This window comes from Corvus moneduloides, chromosome 1 (assembly GCF_009650955.1).
Source record: "Corvus moneduloides isolate bCorMon1 chromosome 1, bCorMon1.pri, whole genome shotgun sequence".
In the NCBI taxonomy this organism is placed as follows: domain Eukaryota; kingdom Metazoa; phylum Chordata; class Aves; order Passeriformes; family Corvidae; genus Corvus; species Corvus moneduloides.
This window is the reverse complement of record NC_045476.1, coordinates 136,734,487-136,757,596: the sequence shown is the minus strand read 5'-3', so window position 1 is coordinate 136,757,596 and position 23,110 is coordinate 136,734,487. Positions and strand designations below refer to the sequence as shown.

Here is a 23,110-nt window from a genome sequence, read left to right as displayed (position 1 = left end):
TTTTAAGGGCATGGATTGTAAGCTGTAACCTGGGCTGTAGGGCTGTAACTGCTGTACACAAGTGCCTTTTTTGTCTCTTTCTCTCTCATCCTTGTGGCCAGAACATTTAATTGCTGAGAAATGCTCAGAGCTGCAGTACTAACTTGTCACATTGTGCTGGTTTTACCTTATATTTCAAAATAGTCTTGCTTCCCAACAATATTAATATAATTTAAAAATATTCTCATAGACTTTGTGGACCAATTTTCTTTAGCTTGCCTGCATAGCAACACCTTGTGAATGGAATAGGGTACTATGAATGAAAAATGCATCTGGATACTGAGCAGAAGATGATAATTATTTTTAACATGATTTTCATAAATTATGCTCATAATGCTTTAGTGATACATGAAACTTAGAAGCTTCCAAGATTAAGAAAATGCATTTCTTAAATTCAATGAAATATCCCCATTGTGCCTCCCTCTTTCTCTTTCTCATCTCACTGAAGAATTCCCTCTTTTCAGGAAGTTTGTCACATTTCTTGTCAGTCATTTTTAGTACTGGTGCTTAAATTTCTCAAACTATTAAAAAGATAGCAAGATTAACACTTTTCTCATTTCACTTAAGTTTAGTACTTAATATTATGAATGACCTGTTTCTGTTTGGTCTGCTTTGGAAGTTTGTGAAGGATGGTTGTACTACAGAGCTTTAAATTCCATTTTTCCATGAGAGAAATACATTTTTCCTGGAAAGTGTCTTAAGAATCGCATTTTAAGGGAAGAAATTGCAAAACTGAATTAGTGCATAAATCAGAGAAAATATTTATTTACAGACATGTAAAAATTATGTTACAACATTTTAAAGAAAACTGTAATGAACCATCAATCTGCTCTAATGGGCAAACTCTGAATGTTTTAATTCTAAATTTCAGTGGCACCAATTAAAAATATGACTGCTAACAAGATTATAGTTATCTACATAGTTTAAGTACAGTGATTTTTCAGAACTAAAAATGGATCTACAGAGGAAAAATAATAAGAACCGCAACAATATGTATTACAAGAGTTTACAAAAGTAAAAATATTTTTTCTTGATCCAAACTTTAAAGCTTTTTAGTAAATATTTTCCATTCATGCAGCTGCCCATGTTTGAAACAAATATCTGAAATACACAGAGCATATAGGTCTGTGTAGAAAATGAATTGGTTTGATTCAGGACTGTCCAAAAAGGATTTTATAAGACTCTTCTGTTGACTGTCCAAACTGATTGACAAGATCTTTTGTTTCCTATTCTTCCATATTGCAAGGGATGAGCAATGCTGACAAACCCCACAGCTGACAAAACTCATGTCAAACAAGTAACAGGTAGTGATGGCAAACAACACCGAGCATACTGCATACAGGGACAGCAGAGAACTATTAAGCTCTTTCAAAGCCACCAGCATCCCCTGGAGTGATTTTAAGCAAACATGCCATTGAGAAACCTTACTAGTAATAGACTGCATGGGGCAACAGTCTTCTGGCTTGCAAATGAAGTTGTGTCTCATGGCGTTATCAGAGGTGACCTTTTCTGTGTTCAAAATATATTCAGGACTTAAACTGTGGTGTGAAGGAGTGTCAACGTTATGGATGTGCAATCATTTCTGTGAGTTTATAATCTAAGGGTAATGATCATAAAGAAAGTGTAAAACTCTAGGAGTGCTTTCTGCGAGTGTTAGCTCATCTGGAATGGAGGTGGTGAAGAGACAATATACCTAGATGTTTCTCATATCTAGTTTATTAACACCAATATCAGAACTGATCTCCTTGGATGATATTCTGCATCTTTTAAGTCAGCCAACAGTTTATGTGATTTAAATGGGACAAATGCCCCTTGAGCTGCTAAAGTTTGGAGCTCTTTTTTTTTAACTATCAGCCAAAGACAGAGATCCAAAGATGGCAATTCTTTTTGCATTTTTACAGTTAAAAATGTTCATAACCTATATTAAGAGATAGAAAGTAGAGAATTATTTCACCCTCTGATTTGACCTAACATTTCATTTACACAGGAGTAACATTTTTTGCTGCACTGTTCTGGGAGAGTCAGCCCTGATAAATTCTGAAGCTGCAATTCTTTATGCTCAGTTATAACTACTTATACTAGTCTTTCCTTATTTAAGGAGATAGGTACTACTCAGCACTTATGTAAACCATGTAACTCCACACACAACAGACAAGCTAAATATAAGGTACACAAACATAACTGAGAATAGCTGCCTAGTAAAAAAATTCTCACTCACTAATAGGTAATTAAATTCAAATGTATGCTTTTCTTCCAAATTTTTGAAGAATATTAGTCCTTCTTTGATGATGGTCCCCATGGTGGAAACCTGACCAGAGACCTTGAGCTCTGGGTGGGCCCTCTTACACCCCTACTACTTGAGGTGAACCTGTCATGTCAGAAACTGCTTTTTAAAACAGAAATTTAAAGTTTGATCTTTTCAAAAGTCTCTCTGGTACCTTTTTTTTTTTCTCTTGCTCTCAGCTACAGAGAGCAATTGAAAGGGCAAGGCAAGAGTTCATCTTTGTAGTGCTGGATGAGCTCAAATAGCAAATACCCCGGTCATGGAGCTCAGGGGTCAGGGCTCCATGCTGCAGACTGGCACACAACCGGGTCTGCACCCCATTTGGCTGTGTAAGATACTTCCTAAATTAATACCTCTCCCTCTTGGGAGGTTGTAGCTACTAAATAATTTACTAATCCTGCAATCACTTTAAAGACATGTCTCTTTCTATATGAGTACCACTCGCATAAAGATGTAGATGAATAAATACATATTCCTTGTTTCATGTCATCTGCAGTGCCAAAGAGGTCTGACTTTGGGATGGTGAACAAGTTGGTACTTTTATTAGAGAAGTCCTTGTGCCCATATCATATATGCTTTGATACCTTTAATGTCTCAGTAGTAACACAAGAGAAATAATGCATCCATTCTCCTTGAAAGGAAATATGATTTATTAAGAAATTCTATACTGAGATTCCCCCTGCAACATCTGTAATAATTAATTATTCAAACTTCAGGCTTTTAGAAGGGCCTTAGGAGTTTGTGGGTGGAAAGACTACTGCCAAAAAATAACCCAAAAAGTAAAAAGTAGGCTAACCCAGGCTGTCAAATATTGGCAGGCTATAAGTAATTTTCCTGGCTAGGCAGGAGGCTGACTGACTTTCCATACGGTAACAACAAACTGCCTTTAGAAATTTGCAAGAACAGCTGTAACAACTGTCTGAGGAATGGCATCACAGAGAGTGCTTATCTGAAGAAAGGGATTTACAGAAGGATCCAATTTACAGTTTGTCAAGGATTGCTCTCTTATTTTGACATTTTCACTTTTTAGAAGCTATTCTATTACCAAATGTAATTATTTCCAATGACAAATAAATTGAATAAAACAATGGGAAATACCATACAATGTATTTAATTGTGGCACTGATCAAAATGGTCTTGTTTGAATTAAGCAGTAAACAAAGAAGTGCAACAACACCTGACTCTAAATATGGTAATACAGTAAAACGTGCTAATCATAAAAATAGCTTTTAGAAATATACATTTGTATACAGTGTTTTCCACACCTGTTAAATATGTCCTTCATATTATTATGATACAGTACATTGGCCTTTAAGACATCAAAATTAAAAAAATAATACCAATAATTAGCCAGAGAAAACCACATTTACAATCTAAACCATAAAAATCTGACAATTGTACAGCTTAGAACATATAAGAAATGGAGTTTCTAATATTTGAACAATAATGTCCGTTTTAATAAGTAAATTGAGTTTCATACAAATTGAATCAAAGGTGTTGTCAGCCAGTAAGAAACTGCAGTTCACAATTTTCTGACGGGAAGTCAGAGTTTCTCTTCTCAGCCTTCAGGGGATTCACACATGACATCTCATCACTTGATCTGTAGAAACTGAGAAATGAAATGTTGACTTTAGTAAGAAAGCATAGAATTTCTTCTAGCAGAACCTCAAAAAGAAGCCAAGACATCTCGGGAAAAGAGCCAAGAGGACTGTAACTTGACTTTTTGACAAATCAACCAAATATCAACATCTATAATGTTTTCCCACCTTAAACCATCAAAGATTAAAAGAAGAATAGTGTTCCTGCCACAGTGGACAATCAGGACTGTGCAACAGTCCTGAGTTAGACTGTATGGAACAAAGTAATAACAGCAAATCAAGCAAGAGCTGTTGAGGCTGAAGTATTCCTCCCCTCAATAATGCTATGCAAACAACTGCTGAATAATTCCTATTTTAGCAGCAGGAAATAGAATAATGTATCCTGGCTGCTTTGCAATGAAATGCTTTATTTGCATAATAGCATTCAATCTAAATAAATTGCATGTAGAATTCTTTGCTTCAGTCCCATCACACTATTTATATACCTTACTCCATTTCCACTGGCTGCGTGCTTTCAGCAATGCCTATAGTTACCAGACTGACGGATCTTTCCTCAGTTTCTTCCCTTTTGCTGCTGTCTGTTTTGCTATTGTTTTTGTGTACCTGCCATAGGTTGTAAATGTATATCCTTTGATTTATTTTGTTGCTTTATCAGCCACGTTGTGAAAATGCAAAAATCCAGTGTTAGTCAATACTTTTGAGGATCATTCTTCCAGCAGAGGCTGGAGCCAGGTTGCATCTAAATATCTGAGTCCTGAGTCCTATGTGACCCATTAATGCTACCAGCTTCAAGTAGGCATTGAGTGATGCTGCAGGGGAGCATAAGACATACCATCTCCACCTGCCCACAGAGAAACTGACAACACTTTCCTAATCACATCTGTTTGGAAAACTGGCAGTAGAAAATAACAGAAATAGATGCTTTCTTTTTTAAAAGTGAAATTTTCAACCCAAGTTTTTGTTTTTGTTTTTTAAATTTTAGATGGAAAAAATATCTTTCAGACAACCTTTCTTCCTTTCTTCACTTTTATTTTTTGGGGGGAGGATGTCTATCTTCTTTTATAACTCAAAAAGAGAAAACAGCTGACGAAAGCTGGTGCACTTCTGATCAAAGCCTGAAAAATTTATTTTTAGCCAATTTTCACCTCCTTCAATGAAAAAAAAAAATTGATAATTTCTGTTAAAATTTCCATTTACAGACAATCTGGTTTTCCAGAAACATCCAAGTCCCTGCAGGACTGGGCTCCCGACCTTTGAAGAAGTCAGGCACCAGATTTCCCCTGCATTGCAAAGAGAGCACCAGGTTTCTGGTTGCGGTCTTCACAGGTAACCAGGATTAGGGAGAAAAGCTCATGTGAGAGAACCCAGAACTTTCTTCTTTCAGTTAAAACATCTTGAATCTATTATTATTCTCTACATGCACAGAGAAGAATCTTCATCTCCCCTATTTTAGGTCTGATCCCTAGAGATACTAGCTATAAGAAAAAAGACATTTAAATTCTCCCCTTAAGTCTGAGAGAGGCCTAATGGTTTTAAACTAGCTATTCATCTTAGAAGTAAGAAAAAAAATCCCACTGTACATCCTATTAGCTTCAAAGAGAGTTCCTCTTTTCTAGCCTTTTATTCAACTATGCTTTGCCGATCCATTATGCCATTATAAAAAGCAATAATTATGAAAGCAAGAAGAGGCAGATTTTCAAGTTATTTATCAAAGCTTTTTTCCCTTGTCATAAACCTTTCAAGCATTTACCTGTCACCAGCACTATAAAGCTTCATTAGGTTACTATTGTGAAACATTAACATTGCTAACCATCTGGATCCAAGTCGTCAATGCTGCTTTGCTGTTGGTTAGAAACAGTGATAACAATTTACCAACACCACCAATCCAAAATATTCCTGTGTTCTTCCTTCAGTACATGGACTTCTTATTTCCCTCTTACTACAAATAATGTTAAAGTCTGAGAAGAAACATTAAAATCTGAAAGAACCAAGCTTTTATTTTCCATGGAACAACAGGAATCCAGGGCTATGACTAATCTAGAGTAATTCAATGCTAATTTCATTCTATTTCTTTCTTCTGAATAGTGTGCAGTTTATCATCTGGCTTTATGGTAGTGCTGATGATATTAAAAAACCCTGATGATGACTAGTGGTTTTTTTTTAATTTTTTCATTTCTTTCCCCTTACATATAAAAAAATCTCCTGACACAACAAGGATGAACTGAATTACATTTAAGCCAGCTAAGGCTTTCATTTGATGTAGTTCTAACAGAAAACCACTTTAGAAAGTGTGATTTCAACATAATGCATTTTAAGAACTGAATAACTCAACTGAGCATATAGACTTGGCATCTGTAGACAATATCAAAGAAACACTATATACTGTCCTAATTGCCATCCTAATCTCTGAAAAAAAGATGGAGAGAGGTTATGGAATATTTATTGGTTCATTTTCCACCTGAAATTATTTCTGCTGCTTTATTCACTATTTGGATGGCTTTTTGAGCATGAGCTATAAGAAACAGTCTTCTTAGGCATAACACCGTATTTCAGTCTTCAAAAAATATTATTGCTACTTTTATTATAGTTCTACTATAATCCTTCTGGCATTTTTGCCGAATTCAAATTCTACTAGATTAAATTAATTTTTACTATATACTATTACAATGTATATAACTTTGGAAAGCCAACATAAAATATTAAAAAACCTCACTAAATGAAAGTGCAGTTCCATTTTATGGGCCCTAAACTATAATAATTACAAATGATGGAGTAAATCAGATAAAATTCAGTAAGAATGTAGCTTTCCATCTTGCTTTTTAGAAGTTTAATGATTTTATAACTTACCTCCCCTCAAAGCCTAGCTAATTTCTATCTTTACATCTGTAGATTTTTCAGAATGCTGTGCATGTAAAGGACATTTTCTTGTGGGAGAGCCTGGCCGTCAGATCACCTGCCAGGGGACCAGTTCCTCTGAGCTCTGTGCTTTGTAGTCATGAGGCATGACAGAGTATGAATATCTTGCACTCTGTATTTCTCCTAAAAGCCTTTTATGAGAAGACAAGCTCAATATATGGTAGAGACCTGCAGGTACCATCCTTCCAGAACGGGATGTGCCAGCCCCCCTTCCCTGGAAGCCGTACTGGTGATCCTTCTGTGGTGGGGAGCTACTGACTTTTCTAAACTCCTTCAGATGGGCTTTATTTGTCTGCAGGAGATGAGTTTTGTTCTCTGCTAGCTGGATCCAAACAGAGCTCAGCCTCTTTCCTGCTCTGAATTATTTGTTTTTTCTTACAGTTCTGAAAAAGGGAAAAGAACAAAGATCTGTTCCTTCATCCCAATAAATACCTAGTTTCCTTCTCATAGGTTTTATGGGAAGAGCGTGCTGGACTTCCTTTACCATGCTTATCTTTCAGACCTAAATGTACAGAAATAAATCTTACTATATGAGAGTGTAAATTCAGCATATGTTTTTGGGAGGGAGAATTAGGAATGTGCTATGACTAAATGACACAAAAGATGTACATGATGAACATCTTACCTTGTAGTATATGAAGAAAATGTTTAAAGAAAAGTCCCACAGAATATGTTACAGACTTCACCATATGGTTTACCCCACAACAATTACAAGCAGTAAGAGCATCCAAAGTATATGGAAGACATTAATCTGACAAAATGTATCTGTTTTTAAACAATCATTTACAGACATGTAATTGCTCTGAATGGCTTTTGTGATAACATTAATCTTAAAAATTCTCAGAAAATGCAGCTAAAAAGAGGATGGATAGATGATGGTTCACATATACACGTGAATTTGAAACCCAAAGCCTCGAGTATCCTTCCTCTTACTCTCCTGTCTCTTTTTCCTTGGCAGACAAACCCATTCTCAGGACTGGAATTCTGAGTTTAATAACTGCAATGGAGGCATCTGAAGCTACTGCTGACCACTGCTTGGTAAAATTGCACATCTATCTCTTGCAGGCTCCTGTTGAGTAGGAGACTTGATGCCTGACACTTTCCTAGGTTTCTGCTGGTGTCTGACTGCTTTGGCAGTAGGTTATGTGATTGCCATACATTACTTTCTGCAAAACAACCACAAGCTCCATTAAAATGCAGCAGGTGCACTGTCCTTTCACTCCCAACACTGGCCCTCACACTTTTGCTAGCTCAAACTGCACTTGTAGCACAACTGCTTTCATTGCATCTGATGCTCACTCCTAATACTGTTATCTGTACAACTGAGAATACTGAATCGAGGTCTACAGATGCTGCTCTTATGTCCTCGAGGATAGCGTACTCTTTTTCATCTCTAATAATTTCTTTTGATTACGAAATGCACTTTCTGGACAGACAAGGAGATAAAAAATGGAATCTGTCTGCAGAGCAGGCATTAAAAAAAACCCCAACAAAACAAACACAACAAAATAGCTAAAACTTAGTTAGCCATTATTGATTTAGATACTTACCTAAAGTGAGAAAAATCATAATGCGGTACAGAAAGTAGTAGTGCAAATTGCCATCCTGTTTATTTGCTATGTCTAACTCAAGAAAATATCCTCCTTTTCTCTTAAGCAGGCAACTCACACTGAGTGCAAAACACAGCAATTTATGTTTGTGTGGTACCATGGGGGCATGCACTTTTGTTGGCTTTTACACAGCACTCTTCATCATCAGTGGAAAACCACAAGGAACGAGCAGAGCTTACCAAGGAACATTGAATTTGTATTAGCTATCACATTGACTTCACACCTGTGTTCATTTGAGGTACACCTTGCACTTTGTCCCTTGATTTAAAGCATCAAATCTCTAATTCTCTAACAGCCATATAGGTGGTTTAGTTTAATCCCCCATATGAAATGTAAATGCTCAGTTCAGTAGGTGTGAGCGGGGAAATGTGAATGTGTATCACACATTTTCTGCTGTCAGTTGTAACCCTTGCAAAACATGACAAACAAAAATGATGGCACTAAAGACATTTTTTATAATGAAGTAGTGATAGTATATTCACTGCATTTAACAAATAGAGGGATTGTACAATTTGATAAATATTAATAAAGGATAATTAAAAGAACCAGTTGCACCTTCTTTAAACTTTCTTCAAATGATGAAACCTAATCATTATATTTTGGACTCTGCCAATCATACTTTAACTGCTAAAAACATTACAGATTCATTTTTCCACTCAGTGAACAGCTTAATTGCTTTGAAGTGTTAGTACTTACGTGAGTGCATGTGAGGATGATTGTTTTACTCATCAGTGAGAACAAACTCCTATCTTCTTTGTATTGCAATGCTCTGTTTCACTTGTTTGCCCAATAAAAACGAGCAGAAAGAATAAGATAGCCCTATCAGATACTGATTTTTCCCCTAGACCAACATATCTTTTCTTTCTCAGAGTCCAGGCAGAATTGTGATAAATGCTTTTAGGTATAGTGGTGGAGACAGGATCCAATTTTGGGACAGCTCTAGTGAGGACGCACTGCAGTTGAGATGATGGTCAGGTGTGAGACTGAAGGGATGACTTTCAGATTAGAGTCACCATCGTCATTTGAGAGCTTGAGTGGGGCCATGAAGGAAAGAAGTGGATCTATCCACTTTAATTTAGGCTGTGTGTTTTTCTCCTGCTAGATGACTTTTGCAGCAAAATTTTCCTCTGCAAGGTCCTTTATAGCAGTAGAAGAAGACTTGGGGACTAGTAGCACAGTTTCTGGTGACAGTGGGAGGGATCTGAAGCTGGACACACTGGGCCTTCTGCAGAGTGTGGGGTAGGCTGCAGGATCTCCAAGCAGGAGATGTGGAAGAGAGAGGATGGTGGGGAACCATCCTTTGCAGAACTCGCTGCCCTGAAGTCTTTACCCGAATGCACCCACATTGCTACTCCATGGTGAAACTATGTCCCCACCAAACTCTCTTTCCTGTTCTCTCTTGGCTGATAAAGCCAATGCAAATGCAGTAAGGCCTCCCTGATGCTGTCCACAGAATTCCATCAGCCCATACCAGTGTGCCTTGAGAGAAGCTCAACACCTTATTGGGATCTAGTGCCAAATAAAGCAGAGAAAAAAATGTTTCGCCCTTGTTTATCCCTGAATATGAGTGGATAGTCATAGCAAATTCTCAGGGGTATGGATCTCATTGGAGATCACTACGTGTTTTCTGCTTCTTGGGATGGTGCCTGCTCCATGAGAAGCAAGTCTTACTGAGTCCTATCATGATTCACACTAGGTAGTGTACTTTATCATCCTGAATGCTACAGAGGAGATGCTTTTAAGTTACAGGGTGATGTAAAAAAGCTGTAGACTAAAATTCCTACTGAATTAATCTCTGCATGATGTGAGGAGTAGGAATTCTCTAGTGTGAGGTGGTGGTCCAATTAGTATTAATGCTGAAGGCAAAAGTTCCTGTCCTGCTAATGCCAAGGGTGCAGATTTAAACACACAGTTAAATGCATAAAGGAACTACTAAAACTTGTACCCTGAGGCCATTTAGTATGTCTACATTTTAAGAAGTGTGTTTTTTAAATATATGAAAGTAGGAGCTTACAAGAAGAACTCCCTTAAACTAATTATGCAGAAAGCACCTACTAAACTTTCCCACTATTGCCAAATTAGAGTTTAGATAGGTATCAAAAACCAAAGGGCACCCATTACAGGCAAAATAATTGTAGGCAATGATGGTATCGAGATAAGGAGTGTTCTGTCTAATCAATCGGAAATGTTTCAGGTACTTGGAGGCAGAATTTTTACTCAACTGAACAACCAGATGGAGTGACATAAAAAAAATAGAAAAGAAATGGGAAGGAGAGAGTGCTGGAAGAAGAGGTTGGAAACATATAGCATGAGACAGAGATACTGGGAAAGCCCAGGGTAAACCACAGGAAACAGGAGTGGAATGAGACAAACAATGCAAAATGAATATTTAAATGGTGACAGTATAATGAATTAAGACAGTCAATTAAATACACAGGATGTAGAGTTATCTCCTTAAAACTGTTATCTGTGAAAGTCTTGGTATGGGAATGCGATTCAGGTAGAAATGGCAATAAAAGATGGTCCTATTTTGAACAGTTTTTGCTTTGCATTTTCCTGCGTAATACTTACTTGAATGCACAGTGCACAGTAGTGCATAATATTTGGGTTTTATGAGGATTTAAAGAGACATTAATTTTAAAGTAAAAGTTGCAAAGCAAAATGTTGGACTTGGGGCCGCATTGTGGTCGGCAAATGGTGCAGAATCTCGTGATAGATGAGAAACGGTTATTATAACCCTGCCAAGAGGAAGCAGAGAAGAATTTAGCCTTTTCATTCTTTATTTATTGCTTTCTGGAAAACACCTTGCTCATTTTGAAAGACTACAGAAATGTAGTGTAATTTTAGAAATCAATAGAGACAACAATTTGGAAACTTCAGCTACACATAGCAGCATGACAAGCTGGCTAAGTTGGTATTTGATTAACTTCCAAATCTTCATTTTGGCAGACTGAGCTTGTTTTATTCCTCACTGATTACTTTTTTGTTGAAATGGCAATTACAGTTCTATCACCTTCTAAATAACTTCCCTTTTCTGAGGTGTGTAAATGCCTACGTATGGATAAATTCAATCTGCCTTTCATGTTTTGATATTAATCATGCAGAAAATCTTCTTAAGTAACACAGCTCTATTTTCTCAAAAAATTGAGACCTTTGGGAATAATTGGGTCTAACTGTAGTGGCTCTGCAATTTGTATTGAAAAAAATAAAAACATTTACAATTTCTGCCTTTTAGTATGGAAAAATAACAATCTTTTGGCTTTTCAATATTTGCAACCTCTTTACTTGTGTGAAGACTTTCAACAGAAAAATGTTTCCTCTGAGAGTTTTCCATTCAGCATTTTTGATGCTCAAGGATACTGATAAAGCCTGTGAAATTAGTGTTTTCTAGGGGAACTAAAGCTATTTATTTTCAAAGACTGACACACCAGGAAAAATATGTGATGCATGACATTGCTCAATTTTGGTTAAATCTAAGAATTTGATGATTAAGCCGATAGACTCAAATCCATAGCACAGACCCAATGGCTGGCCTGAGCTGTTCCAGAAGATTTGTGTCCCAGTGACTGCCTAGAAAACACCAGTGACCCCCTTCCCATCCACCACTTTCCCAACATATCATACTGCTGCTTTGGTATCTATAATAGGTTACTATTCCAAAGCTTATTCTCCCTACACACAGATGGGAACTGTTGGTTGCAAATGATGGGCAAACCAAACCCAGTGCAGCACCTTCAACAAGTCATCCAAATTTTACTGGAGTCAGCCAAAGTACAGGGAAGTAAAAGAAGGGCTGCTCCACCAAAATTAGTTAAAATTACATTGGCAAAAATATTCATGGCTGGAAACTGCAATCAGTCTTCTTATTTAAAGTGTTGAGTTCCTTCAATTAATTTCTGATGTTTCTTTTTCAGCCACAAGGTACAGCAAAAAGCTCGTGATATTTTTTATAAGTGATCATCATCCTCACCTTAAAAAGGATCCAGGTTTGCTTCTAGGTGGTAGGTGTTTGGCTGTCCTTGTTTCTGCACTTCTCTCAGAGGTTGACTCTATGCTCATAAAGTTTAGGCTAGCAAAATCTGTGGGGCTAATTCTGATCTACTTAGACTAAATAAATATAATGAGGCTACTAATACTGAATATTAAGGTCAAATATATTATATCAGAGACAAGTTAATCTCATTTAGACAAGTACTTTTTTACATGTCTAAGAGAATTTTTGGCCTGACCTGACAGCATTGTTTGCCTCTAATTAAATTCACTGTTTGCTGTGTGGTTTTGTTTTGTTTTGTTTTTAAATTGGAGGCAAAGCAGTCCTTTTTGATAGAAGCTGAGCCATTAAAATTAAATATTTGATGTCTCAAAACCATCAAACACCATGACTATCTTATTAAATGATGACTGAGACTTCAGGCAGGTCAAGACAGATGGCAGGGTGCAATGAAAAAAGTAAAAGAGATTCACTGAAGAATATATTGCCTGTTGTTCCACAGACATTTTTCTTTACTGGGAAACATATAATTTTTTGTAAGTTTAAAAAAGCGGGAATGCTTCTTTCTTACATGCCAAAGAAAGGCACCTGTTGGTCTGGCCTCAGAAAGAGGTGCTAGTTCTACCTTCACATTCATTCTTCTGAGACACATTGCCCACCATGTGGGCTCAGTGTCAAAGCTGAGAACAGGACCCAGAATTCCTGATCCCCTATACTTTGCTTAAAAATGAGACAGAAGAGAAAAACCATTATTTTCACGTTCTTTTCAATCAAATCTGTAAGATTCTAATGGTTGTAAATTAATTGTATTATTTACATTACAAATGTTTTAAAAGTTTTATGATTTTAAGTTTTGAGGTTTTTTTCACTGCAAACAAAATAATATAGAGCAGATTCAGAGGAATAGATCTGAATTCAAGAAAATTAGTTTGCTTATTTGTTTTACAAAAATGCAATTACAGGCAGGAAAATCTACTAGAAAGAGACACAAAATGCATGATAACATTGCCTGCATTTTCTGCAGGTTCCCATATGATAAGTATGGGATAGGATTTAAATAATAATTAGAAAAACATTATGTAGTCAGTCAGAAAACTGTAACCTGGTTAAAACACTGAACACCACTTAGGAAATCTTCCTCTGATAAATTGACTGCCATGAAAAATTGGGAGAAGGGGCCGGTGGCAAGGTCCTTCCAATGACTCATGTAACAGTGGGTAAACAGCAAACACCTGTACTGTGCTACTGCATATATTAAATATAACAAAAGGGCATGTCAAGAAGTTTCTTACAATTTTTGATTTCATGGCATGCTTTTATTACTTTCTCAATTTTTTCAGTCACAGGTTATTAGATTTACTGCAGCTTTGGAAGGTACAAGGAATTAGTATCTGTCGGGTATGGTGCCCGTAATGACTTTCTTAGGTTGCTCAAGTACAAACATCTCACACTGATATTTATCAAGTGAATACAATCTTTTACCTATTCATTTGTCTTAGGAATGAAGAACATCATGTTTCTCCTGACACTGAAAGCAAGATTTCAACAAATGGTAAGTGCAATAGAAAAGACAAAATTTTGCATGATCTTTGTGATTTTGAAAGTAAGCTGAATAGGATTTCTGGCATAACATTGTTTCAGCCATTGCCATTAATTAGAAGTTTTGTCCTTTATTTTCTAAGTAGTATCCTGTACCAGTGCACTCTGCAAGCTGCAAGTTGTCAGAGTAGCTACTGATCTTTTCGACAGGCCTAATCAGACTAATTTGGCTGATAATGGAAGAGTCAGTCTTGTCTGCCCTGATGCTATGGACTGAGAAAACATGCATCTAAAAGGACAATGAAAAATCTAGTCTAATTACAATAATAACTTAAGTGCTATCAATACTATCACACAGTCACATATTTGATCAATCTTGCTATTTGAAATATGCAAAAGTGGGTTTAAACTAGATGAAATTCATCAAATTTTTGTTCTTATTCTGCAGATTTTATTTTACTTTCTGCTGAGTATTTTCATTGTTGAATTCCATACAGAACAATTAAAGCAAGGAAAGTTTCAAAGTTTCATACAGGTTTGCTATTAAATTAATTTCCCTTTAGCTACTTATAGAAGGGATGCAATGCATGTGATCAACCCCTTAACCAAACTAGTGGCAGTTTGGTTCAGACTCTGAAGGAGGTAAAGGCCTGAGCAACAGCCCAGCCAGCCAAGAACTCCTCTAGTTGCTGTCTGTTTTCTGAAGACCCACAAAGGCAAAGAGTGGCACAGTGAGCATTGATGGGTGTGAGCTCGGAACATCCATCATGCAATTAACACATGAACAGCAGGTAGCTTTTTGAAGACTCATTCATCAAGGAACAAAGAAAGTTGTGGGTACAAGGAGTGTCATGCATACCTTTCCCATTGCATGTAATTTGACTACAATCCAGCCACTTTATTCCACAAATCTGACAGTCTAAGTGAGCCTTCTTTGAGCTCTTGCAGCCAAGCAGCCTGGCTGCATGGTGGTGGTCTCCCCTTGAGCTGGGATGCCTTTCAAGCTTACTTTTGGAGGCAGACAGACCCTTTACCAATGGCACATGTTTGGGAAGTGACTGATATACAAAACCTTTTAGTATGGTAACTATGGTTTGTGCCTTGGTAACTCTGATTTGTGCCTTAGTGGTTTTGAATCATTGTTCAAATGATTGTGCCTTACAGTGCTACAGTGAACCTTGCCACTGAACCTTGGCTAAGTCACTCTTCTACAACATCATATTAAAACCACTTTTGCTAATACCTTTGACAGTGTACCTTTCAGCAATCTAAATCACCCATTTGTGACAAGAGGGAATAGTTTTTGATGAGCTTTAGCCACAGCACTAGTTGATTCCATTGATTTAAATGGTAATTGCATCAATTCCTGCAAGAAATAAAGCTATTATTATATCATAATGGTTTTACTTTTGCATAATGAAAATCAGTGCTGCAAGAGGATTATCCTGAGTTTTGTGTCTATGGCAGTTTCTGGTATTAATGTTTGAAACATGACTCTCTATCAGACATTAGAAACAAATTTGATAGACTGAAGACATGCAGTGTGGAGGTGGAGAAAAGGACAAGAGTAAGAAATCAAATACCCCTGAGAGATAAATACAACTGAAATATACTTAATAGAAAGGGAACTATAACTGTTGTTGAAATAACTGCTGTAAACCTACACTGTAACCAGAACTGGGCCTTTTACAGTATATGTATCTTTGGTTCTAAAATAATTTAATAAAAATGCCTCTTAAGACATCTCATTAAAGGTAACTCATTATTGTGGAACTCCCATCTAATAATGCTTGTCTGGCTTCATTACTTTTAGCATAGCTACACCAGCATAAAAACACAATGCTGTGCCTGTGAATATATCCTTCAAATTCCAACCAAGCACTAACCAGTGTCTGATCTGAGTTATGACACCATAAATCTACTGTATATGCATCACATACTCTACCAGAAAACAGTCTGCTGTACTGAATGCTCTGCTACTATGCTATTACTATTATAGTTATTTACTATGAAAGGTTGACAGTTTGATAGGAACTATTATTCTCAGGCAATGTAATACAGATATGAGTGCTTTTGTATAATTCATTCCAGGTAATTATTTTGTTGGTACTTTATTAACCATTGGCCAAAAGTGTTTTTTGGTTTTTTTCCCAAATCTGTAATACTTCAGGCTTTCAGCAAAGTAATTTGTAACCACCTGTTTTATTTACAAGGGGATTGCAATGACTTGATCAGTGCTTCCTCAGTGATCGATTAACACCCTTTGAAACAAGTTCAGAGAAGACATATGAAATGTTCTGGGGCTGCACTGGGCTGTCCATGTGCTAAATCAGCAGAGTTAGAGAACTACCAAGCACACTAATTCAGAAATATTCTTCCTTCAATCTCTCAGCCAGGGCTGCAAAATATTAATGCTATTTCTAGTAAGAATGGGCTTGTTATAGAGGGACTGAGGACAAGCTCCTTCTCAAATATCTTAATGTATTGGACTCTGTTGCAAAGGTCACTTTTCTGTTCTGTCCTGTGCAGCCACAGAAGTAAGAGAAGGTTATTTGTTTTCCTTCCCACTACTTACAATTTAAAGCCATGGCAGACACACAAAGCCTGCTTGATACCACTGGAGATTTGTGTTTGGATAATTTGTCACCTGTTTGTGATTTGTGTGTGAATTGAATTTAGTAAACATGAAGATCATTCTTCACAAGAGCTTGTTTTCCGTAAAATGGAATGGGTGTTGCAATACTGTGTTGTTTTCTTCACAACACTGTTGAGGGACAGTTTAAATTAAAAGGAATGAGTGGATACGTTTGCACTAGGAAGGAACACAGAAATTTTAAATTTACTGCTACTAGAAACTGTTCAATGTTAGGAGTGGAATGAAAGCCTGAATTATGGGTTCAGTAAAATCTGGGATAACCAACTAGTTCTTTTTCACCTAACAAAGGAGGCAGAACAAAGGATACAGACCTGAAATTTTCAACCCTCTCACTACCTCTGATGGTCAGTTAAGTGACATGAATTGTCACAAATTAGTGACTATTGAATATATATAAAACTACAATATATGCTTGTCCTTGTGCAAGTGGGAGTGAGAGGCCATGTAAGAGCATGTGGATGAAAAGCTTATGGCACACTTCACTGAGCAAGTTGAAGCCAACTCTTTAACATATTTATATATGGATGGATCATGTTTGTGAGATCACCCTATAAAGAACTCTTCAGTATGTCAATGCAGAAAAATTCTTTGGGAATTTTTCTAAGGAGATCCTCAAGCTGGAATGTCTGGAACACTGGAGACACTTACTGAGAGACACTTGTGGGCAAATAGTACAAAAGAAACTTTCTCAAGAGGTGATGTTTGATGACTGCAGCAGGTGCTGCAAATGCATCATGTCTCTAATTGGAGTTCAGATGGGCAATCAAGATATTGCTGTGTAAAACTTTTTCACACTTCAGCTGAGCCATAACGACAGTTTGTGGGCATGTAATTTAGAAAATTACAGTGCAAGGTTGAACAACGTCCTGGTCTAGATAGTGGATGAAGAAGGTGTGCAGCTGTTGAATATGATGTTGTTTTCTGTGTGCAGCCAGGCAGGCAACTGAAGAGGCTGAAGGGTTTTTAAATCCATGCCTGACTTATCTCAGACTGCAGGCTAAACTGCTTTGTCTTTCTTTCTTTATGGCTGATCTAGGCTGAAAGCAGGCATGAGCACAGCTGCCATTACTCAGTTAATGTGCAGTAACCTGTTCCTTCAAATGACAGCGTGTGAATTTAGAGAACTGATCCTACCACCTAAACCCACAGCATACATCCTGCGTAGTCACTGCCTTTGCAAGTTAGAATTAGAAATAAAGAAAGAAAGATATTTTTGAGTCGTGTACTGCAAAGATGCAGACCCACATATACAGATTCAGGGACTCCATTCTGGCAGCAGCTGGACTCTGGCAGTGGGTATGAACACCTTATTGAACACCTTCCTTTATTGACAGCCTTAGGGAAACAGAATTCTGTTCAGCAAACCTGCAGTGGGTATGAACACCTTATTGAACACCTTCCTTTATTGACAGCCTTAGGGAAACAGAATTCTGTTCAGCAAACCTGCAGTGGGTTTTAGCGGAATGGCCTGGCAGAAGATTTACAGCTAAATCTGAAGAACTCAGTAAAGGTTAAGATCTAAATTTAAGTAATTTTCCTCTTTCACACTATTAATATTTTTCATGCTAGGGGTCTCACAATGAAATTTTTATATTGAAATGACTTCAGGGCATTAGATTTGCCCATTTAAAATATTTTTCTGTTTCCTCTGCTGGTCTTAGTGATGAAAGAAAATATTTTCTTAATCATTGTGCTAAATCCCTTTAGCTCTATATTTGGAAAACATTATACATTTAATTTTAAATAGTCTTTTGGAGGTGTTTTTTTATTCCAAGTTCACTGTCACTATTTTATACAAAATAGTAACATTTTTCTTGCTTTTGTCACATATAACATGTTTCATTCTTAACCTCTGGGTTTTTTCACCAAAAGATTTGTAACTGGCCCCATTCCAAAATTACATATTTGCTGTCAGTCAGCTTTCTTTCCTAAATAACTTAGTTTTATAAAACAGAATAACAACATCTGTTAGGACTTGCTTTATAACAAGCCCGTATATCTACTTTCTCAAAACAGAGGGCAGCTTCAGATAACAGAGCACAGAATGGGTAGAAGCAGACTGAATTCCCAAGTATTTCTATAGAGGTATTCACTATATATTTGATGGTATTGTTACTGACTTCCCTTTTATAGAGCTATCAATGATTGGAGTAGAAATTAAAGCTTATAGGAATTGGCCAGTATATCTACATAAATATAAGCCAGTATAAAACAGTCTAAATTACAGTATGCATCAAAAGCTACCATCTTCGTATCATAAGTACAGGCCAATACTGCTCACTATTTGGGTAAAAACTATAGATGAAAGATACTTGATTCAATTTATAATTGTTTTTCTGTGGAAAACACCCATACCCTGAGATTTCTTTGAAGTAACCCTTTGCTGAGCAATCCTTTATCCTATCCATTGCAGTTTTGCATTCACTAATCTCCCTAGGCTTTGCAAAATGAAAAAAGATGTTATTATCCCATCGCAGCAGGCAGGAAAAGCAAGGTGAAGTGGCCTCTTCCAAAATTTGATGGAAATGGCAAGGGAGGATGAAAAGGACAGGGATTTTACATCAGTGACAATCTTGGTAGTAAGCTTTAAATTCTACATTATTGCCAGCTTCTCAGCTAGAGGGTACCAGCCTTGGGGAAGGTGGAAGGCATGAGGCTGACTGGCTCCACTGCCCTGGCATTGGACCAGGTGCACCTGACTGAGATGATGCACGTAAGTCCTCTTCTTTGGCCTTTCCTTGCTACCATCATATTGGGATGGGGAGGGATGCCACTCATGCTGGGATGCAATGCAGAGGACACCTCTCTCCACGTGCAGCGAGCCACCTCCTCCCAGCACTCATGCACTCAGCAATGACCTGCAGAGAAACTGGAGCTGCTTCCCTACCATGCCTTAGATGTGTATGTCAAAACTCTGAGCTGTCTTTGGAGCTGTGTCTGCAACGCACTGTGCTTCAACTGATTCCATAACATGAATCTTGGAAAGGCCTTTTCACTTGGAAGCAACAGTGTGCAAATGTGGCTGTGCCAATTCCAGACTTTCACTGCTAATGAAGTCTTCCTGTGCTGCTTCCTGTATAGAGCCTTTCCTGCTGAGGCCTTTGATAGATGAAAAAGATTCTTATACTTCTTGCGTCATAATATAGTGTGGATATATGCTAAGTATGTCATATCCACAGGGTGAAAGGATAGCATTGAGCAATCAGAGTCTAATGTACTGTATGTTAACATCCCCACTTAGTTGTCTGTAATAGGGAGTCTGGTGCCTAATTATTGCAAACCCCACCATTCTTGTTAAACTGTGGTCACCCCTATTGCTAAAATGGCTTCAGTTGGTCAGATATTAGCCATGGTGGGAGATTATATTTACAACTATTTATTAATTACAAAATTTCAACTCCCTATAAATTCAAAGTGACAGCTTCTTACAGATATCCCTCATATCTGGACAGGAGAAAAAGGGATAATGTAATCTGTTCTACATTGCATGTAAAAAGATGAGGGAATTCAGGTTGTAGTAGCTTCTTCTGGGAATAATGCTATTCAGGATATAGAAATTCAAGAGGGTCTTGTGCTGGATAAAGGGACACAACCCTGAAAATTACAAGTAGGTTTAAATGGCAATTGCAGTAAGAAGTACAAACCTCTGATTATTCACATGCCCTGCTACTCCAGACTTGCTGTTGATTCTGCTGGGTCCCTTGCTAACTGACTTCTGCTGCTTCACTGAACGATTTTTACTGTACACACATGATTAAATATTTTTTAAATGCAATCAATGACAATGAGCAACAAAAGTGCTTTCAGCTCAAAGCAGAATAAGAAAGACAGGACAGGAGGGAGAGTATTATAGAGGCTGAACTAATGTGACTGTTTCATTCTTATTAGGACTGCATAGAAAGGTATAAATCTGACATTCCAAGTATTTTTTAATGTTGTTCTAGAAGAACTTAGGAGTTTAGCATCATAACGGGTATTTCATTAAAGGTGCAGCCTCAGGCTGAAAACCCAAACATTTGTTAGCCAAAATGTCTTAAGGAAAAATCCTTCCATCCAAAAAATCTGTATCTGTCAATACAGCCTGCAGAGTATATACATGGAAGATAGGGACTTGGGACTGTGGGAAGCACATGTTTACTAATGAAAAAGTTCACCATTTTAGAATCTTATTTAATTTTGAAATGCACCGGATAAAAAAGGAAAAGAAAAAATAGCACACTACATTTTTATATAGGTAAAATTATAAATGTAAACCAATATAAACTACATTTTATTTCCTTTCTGAAATTATCAAGTGTAGTAAAATATATTTTTCTTGTTTGGCCTCAGAGGTTCCTATGCTTAATCGATATTACAGTGTATGAGGCGTATAGGTCTAGGCACTAGTTACAGAACACCACAGTGCTGCTGTGAGCTTATTTTGTTAATCCAGACTGTTGGTTCTCTGTGGTTACTTGTAGGAACCATATAGACAGACATGGCATGATTATTCCTTACCAGCTCATTGCTGCCATCCTCATCAAAATCCTCCTCTATCCCATCAGTCATATCTTCTCCATCCCCATCTGCATCTGGCCCTCCTTCAATTGGCTCTTCTGTAGAGTTATCTGCATTCTCTGATATGCATTCCTCTTGAATCAAATCAGCATTATCTTCCATTTGTTTCTTTTGGGCTTCTGTAAGGAAAACATACTCTATAGAGATTCAGTAACCTTTCCTATTGGTGGCAAAGGAAAGTGCTCTGCAGAAGAAACCTAAGCTTCCATCTCCAGGTGTGTTAGCTTTGTAAAATTCGGTGTGATAATATCTACCAGGCAAATATGATCGAAAATTTGTCTTTCAAAAATTAGTGCATAAATCAATGACAATATCAATATGGTCATTACCTCATCTATGCCATGCAGTGGATGAAGGCTTGATTTACCAATAGATCCAGCTTTTTGATTTTCTGTACTTGACTTTCCCTTGGATTACAACTGGCATAGTCACCATATATTTATTCATGTCCAGCCAATGAGAAGTACATAAATCCTTATGCTCTGAGAAGCAGAAGGCTGTTAATTGCCAATAAATGAACAAGAATTTGTGTGAATTTACTGTGAATATATCTCAACAGCCATACAGGAAATCAACAAATCCTTTTAGACAGGTAAACATGTTTTTTATGGAGTAAAGTATCAGTTACTCCTCATTGGTATAATGTGCTGAAGTAACTGGAGAATGCCCCCCTCCAATCAACCAAATATTGGCTTCCTATATTTTCTGCAAAGTGGTGAAAAGAAAGACCATTTCCATGGAGGCCTGAAGAATCTGTTCTTGTTGTCTTCCTGAGGGTAGCTGCGTTGTCGTGACTAGGTATTGTGAAAACTCCTGGATATGCTGAGGAACTTCATCCAAACAGCAGAAATCCTGAGGAGGACTGATGGAAGAATGACAGACACAGACTGGCCAGAAGAATATTTGGAGGGATCAGAGTCTTGTTCCTATGCACATCAGGAACTTATATGAAAAACTTTATGTGCCTAAAGTGAATAGGGCCAGAGAATTGGTTGCATGTAGCTAGAAAAACAATATCTTTTCAGTCTGAGAGTGATCAATGACAAAATTCCCAGAACAAAGCATTTCTTCCTTTGTAAAAATAACTGTTCTGGAACACTAGTAGTTCATTGCCTATCTTGTTGGACAATCAATGAATCAAGGATTGCCTTGAAGGTCTATATTTTTGAAGCTCTATGAGCATATTATTATTTTACCATACATTATTACCAGCTACACATACTATTCAAATCTGATTGAATTTTTCTGTTCCATAGTCTTAAACCAAGATTTTTTGTTTAGCTTTTGACTTTGCACACTTATTTTGCCACTTACATTCATGTCTTTAGTCTTCATTAGCCTTTAGTCCCTCATTTTCAACTTCACTTACTGAAGAAACAGAACAATTGAGCTTTCCTCCCTCAGTCACCTGATGTCTTCAGAAAGATTCTTAAAGAATACAAAGTCATCTTAGACAGCTGCTTCAACAGTACTGTAGTCACATGTATTAGCAGAAGATTCGGCCCATGGAGCTTCATCTTCTGTTGGTAAGGTGCTCCAGACAATGCTATGCTAGTTATAAGTGATTGTGCTACTTGCCTTAAATGTGGATTGAATCACCTATACCTACTATTTCTGGCCCTACCACTTCCTGTCTTAAGCCACTTCCGAGATCACTCAGCTCTGGCAATAACAACTGAATCAACTTTGCTTAAGGCTTTTAAACACAGGGTTGCTGAATTGACAGAAAATACATTTAAATGGGAAACCTACTAGGATACAGCTGCTAAAAAATTAGGTCACTTACTTAATTGTCTTAATGAGAAGATAGACTGGGTTCTTCAGAGGAGGCTAAAATACCATCTCAGTACCCATCTCTTTTGGGCTCTTCTGAGAAGTTAAACTTAAGTTCCTAACTTTCAGCCTAATTAGAGCCTAATT

General features: G+C 37.2%; 1 protein-coding gene across 9 annotated transcripts in view; it reads right to left on the bottom strand.

Annotated features, from left to right (window-relative positions):
* Positions 1-780: 780 nt before the first annotated feature.
* RALYL (RALY RNA binding protein like) overlaps positions 781-23,110 on the bottom strand; it is a 386,418-nt gene continuing 364,088 nt past the window's right edge. For 8 of the 9 annotated variants that reach the window (XM_032128423.1, XM_032128430.1, XM_032128447.1 and 5 more), the window contains 2 exons: positions 21,131-21,309; positions 781-3,932 (listed from right to left, as the gene is read on the bottom strand). In XM_032128423.1, coding sequence (XP_031984314.1) covers positions 3,915-3,932; positions 21,131-21,309 — 197 coding nt within the window. In that variant the 3' untranslated portion in view covers positions 781-3,914. The remainder of the gene's footprint in view (positions 3,933-21,130; positions 21,310-23,110) is intronic. The other variant, XM_032128475.1, reaches the window with a different exon arrangement.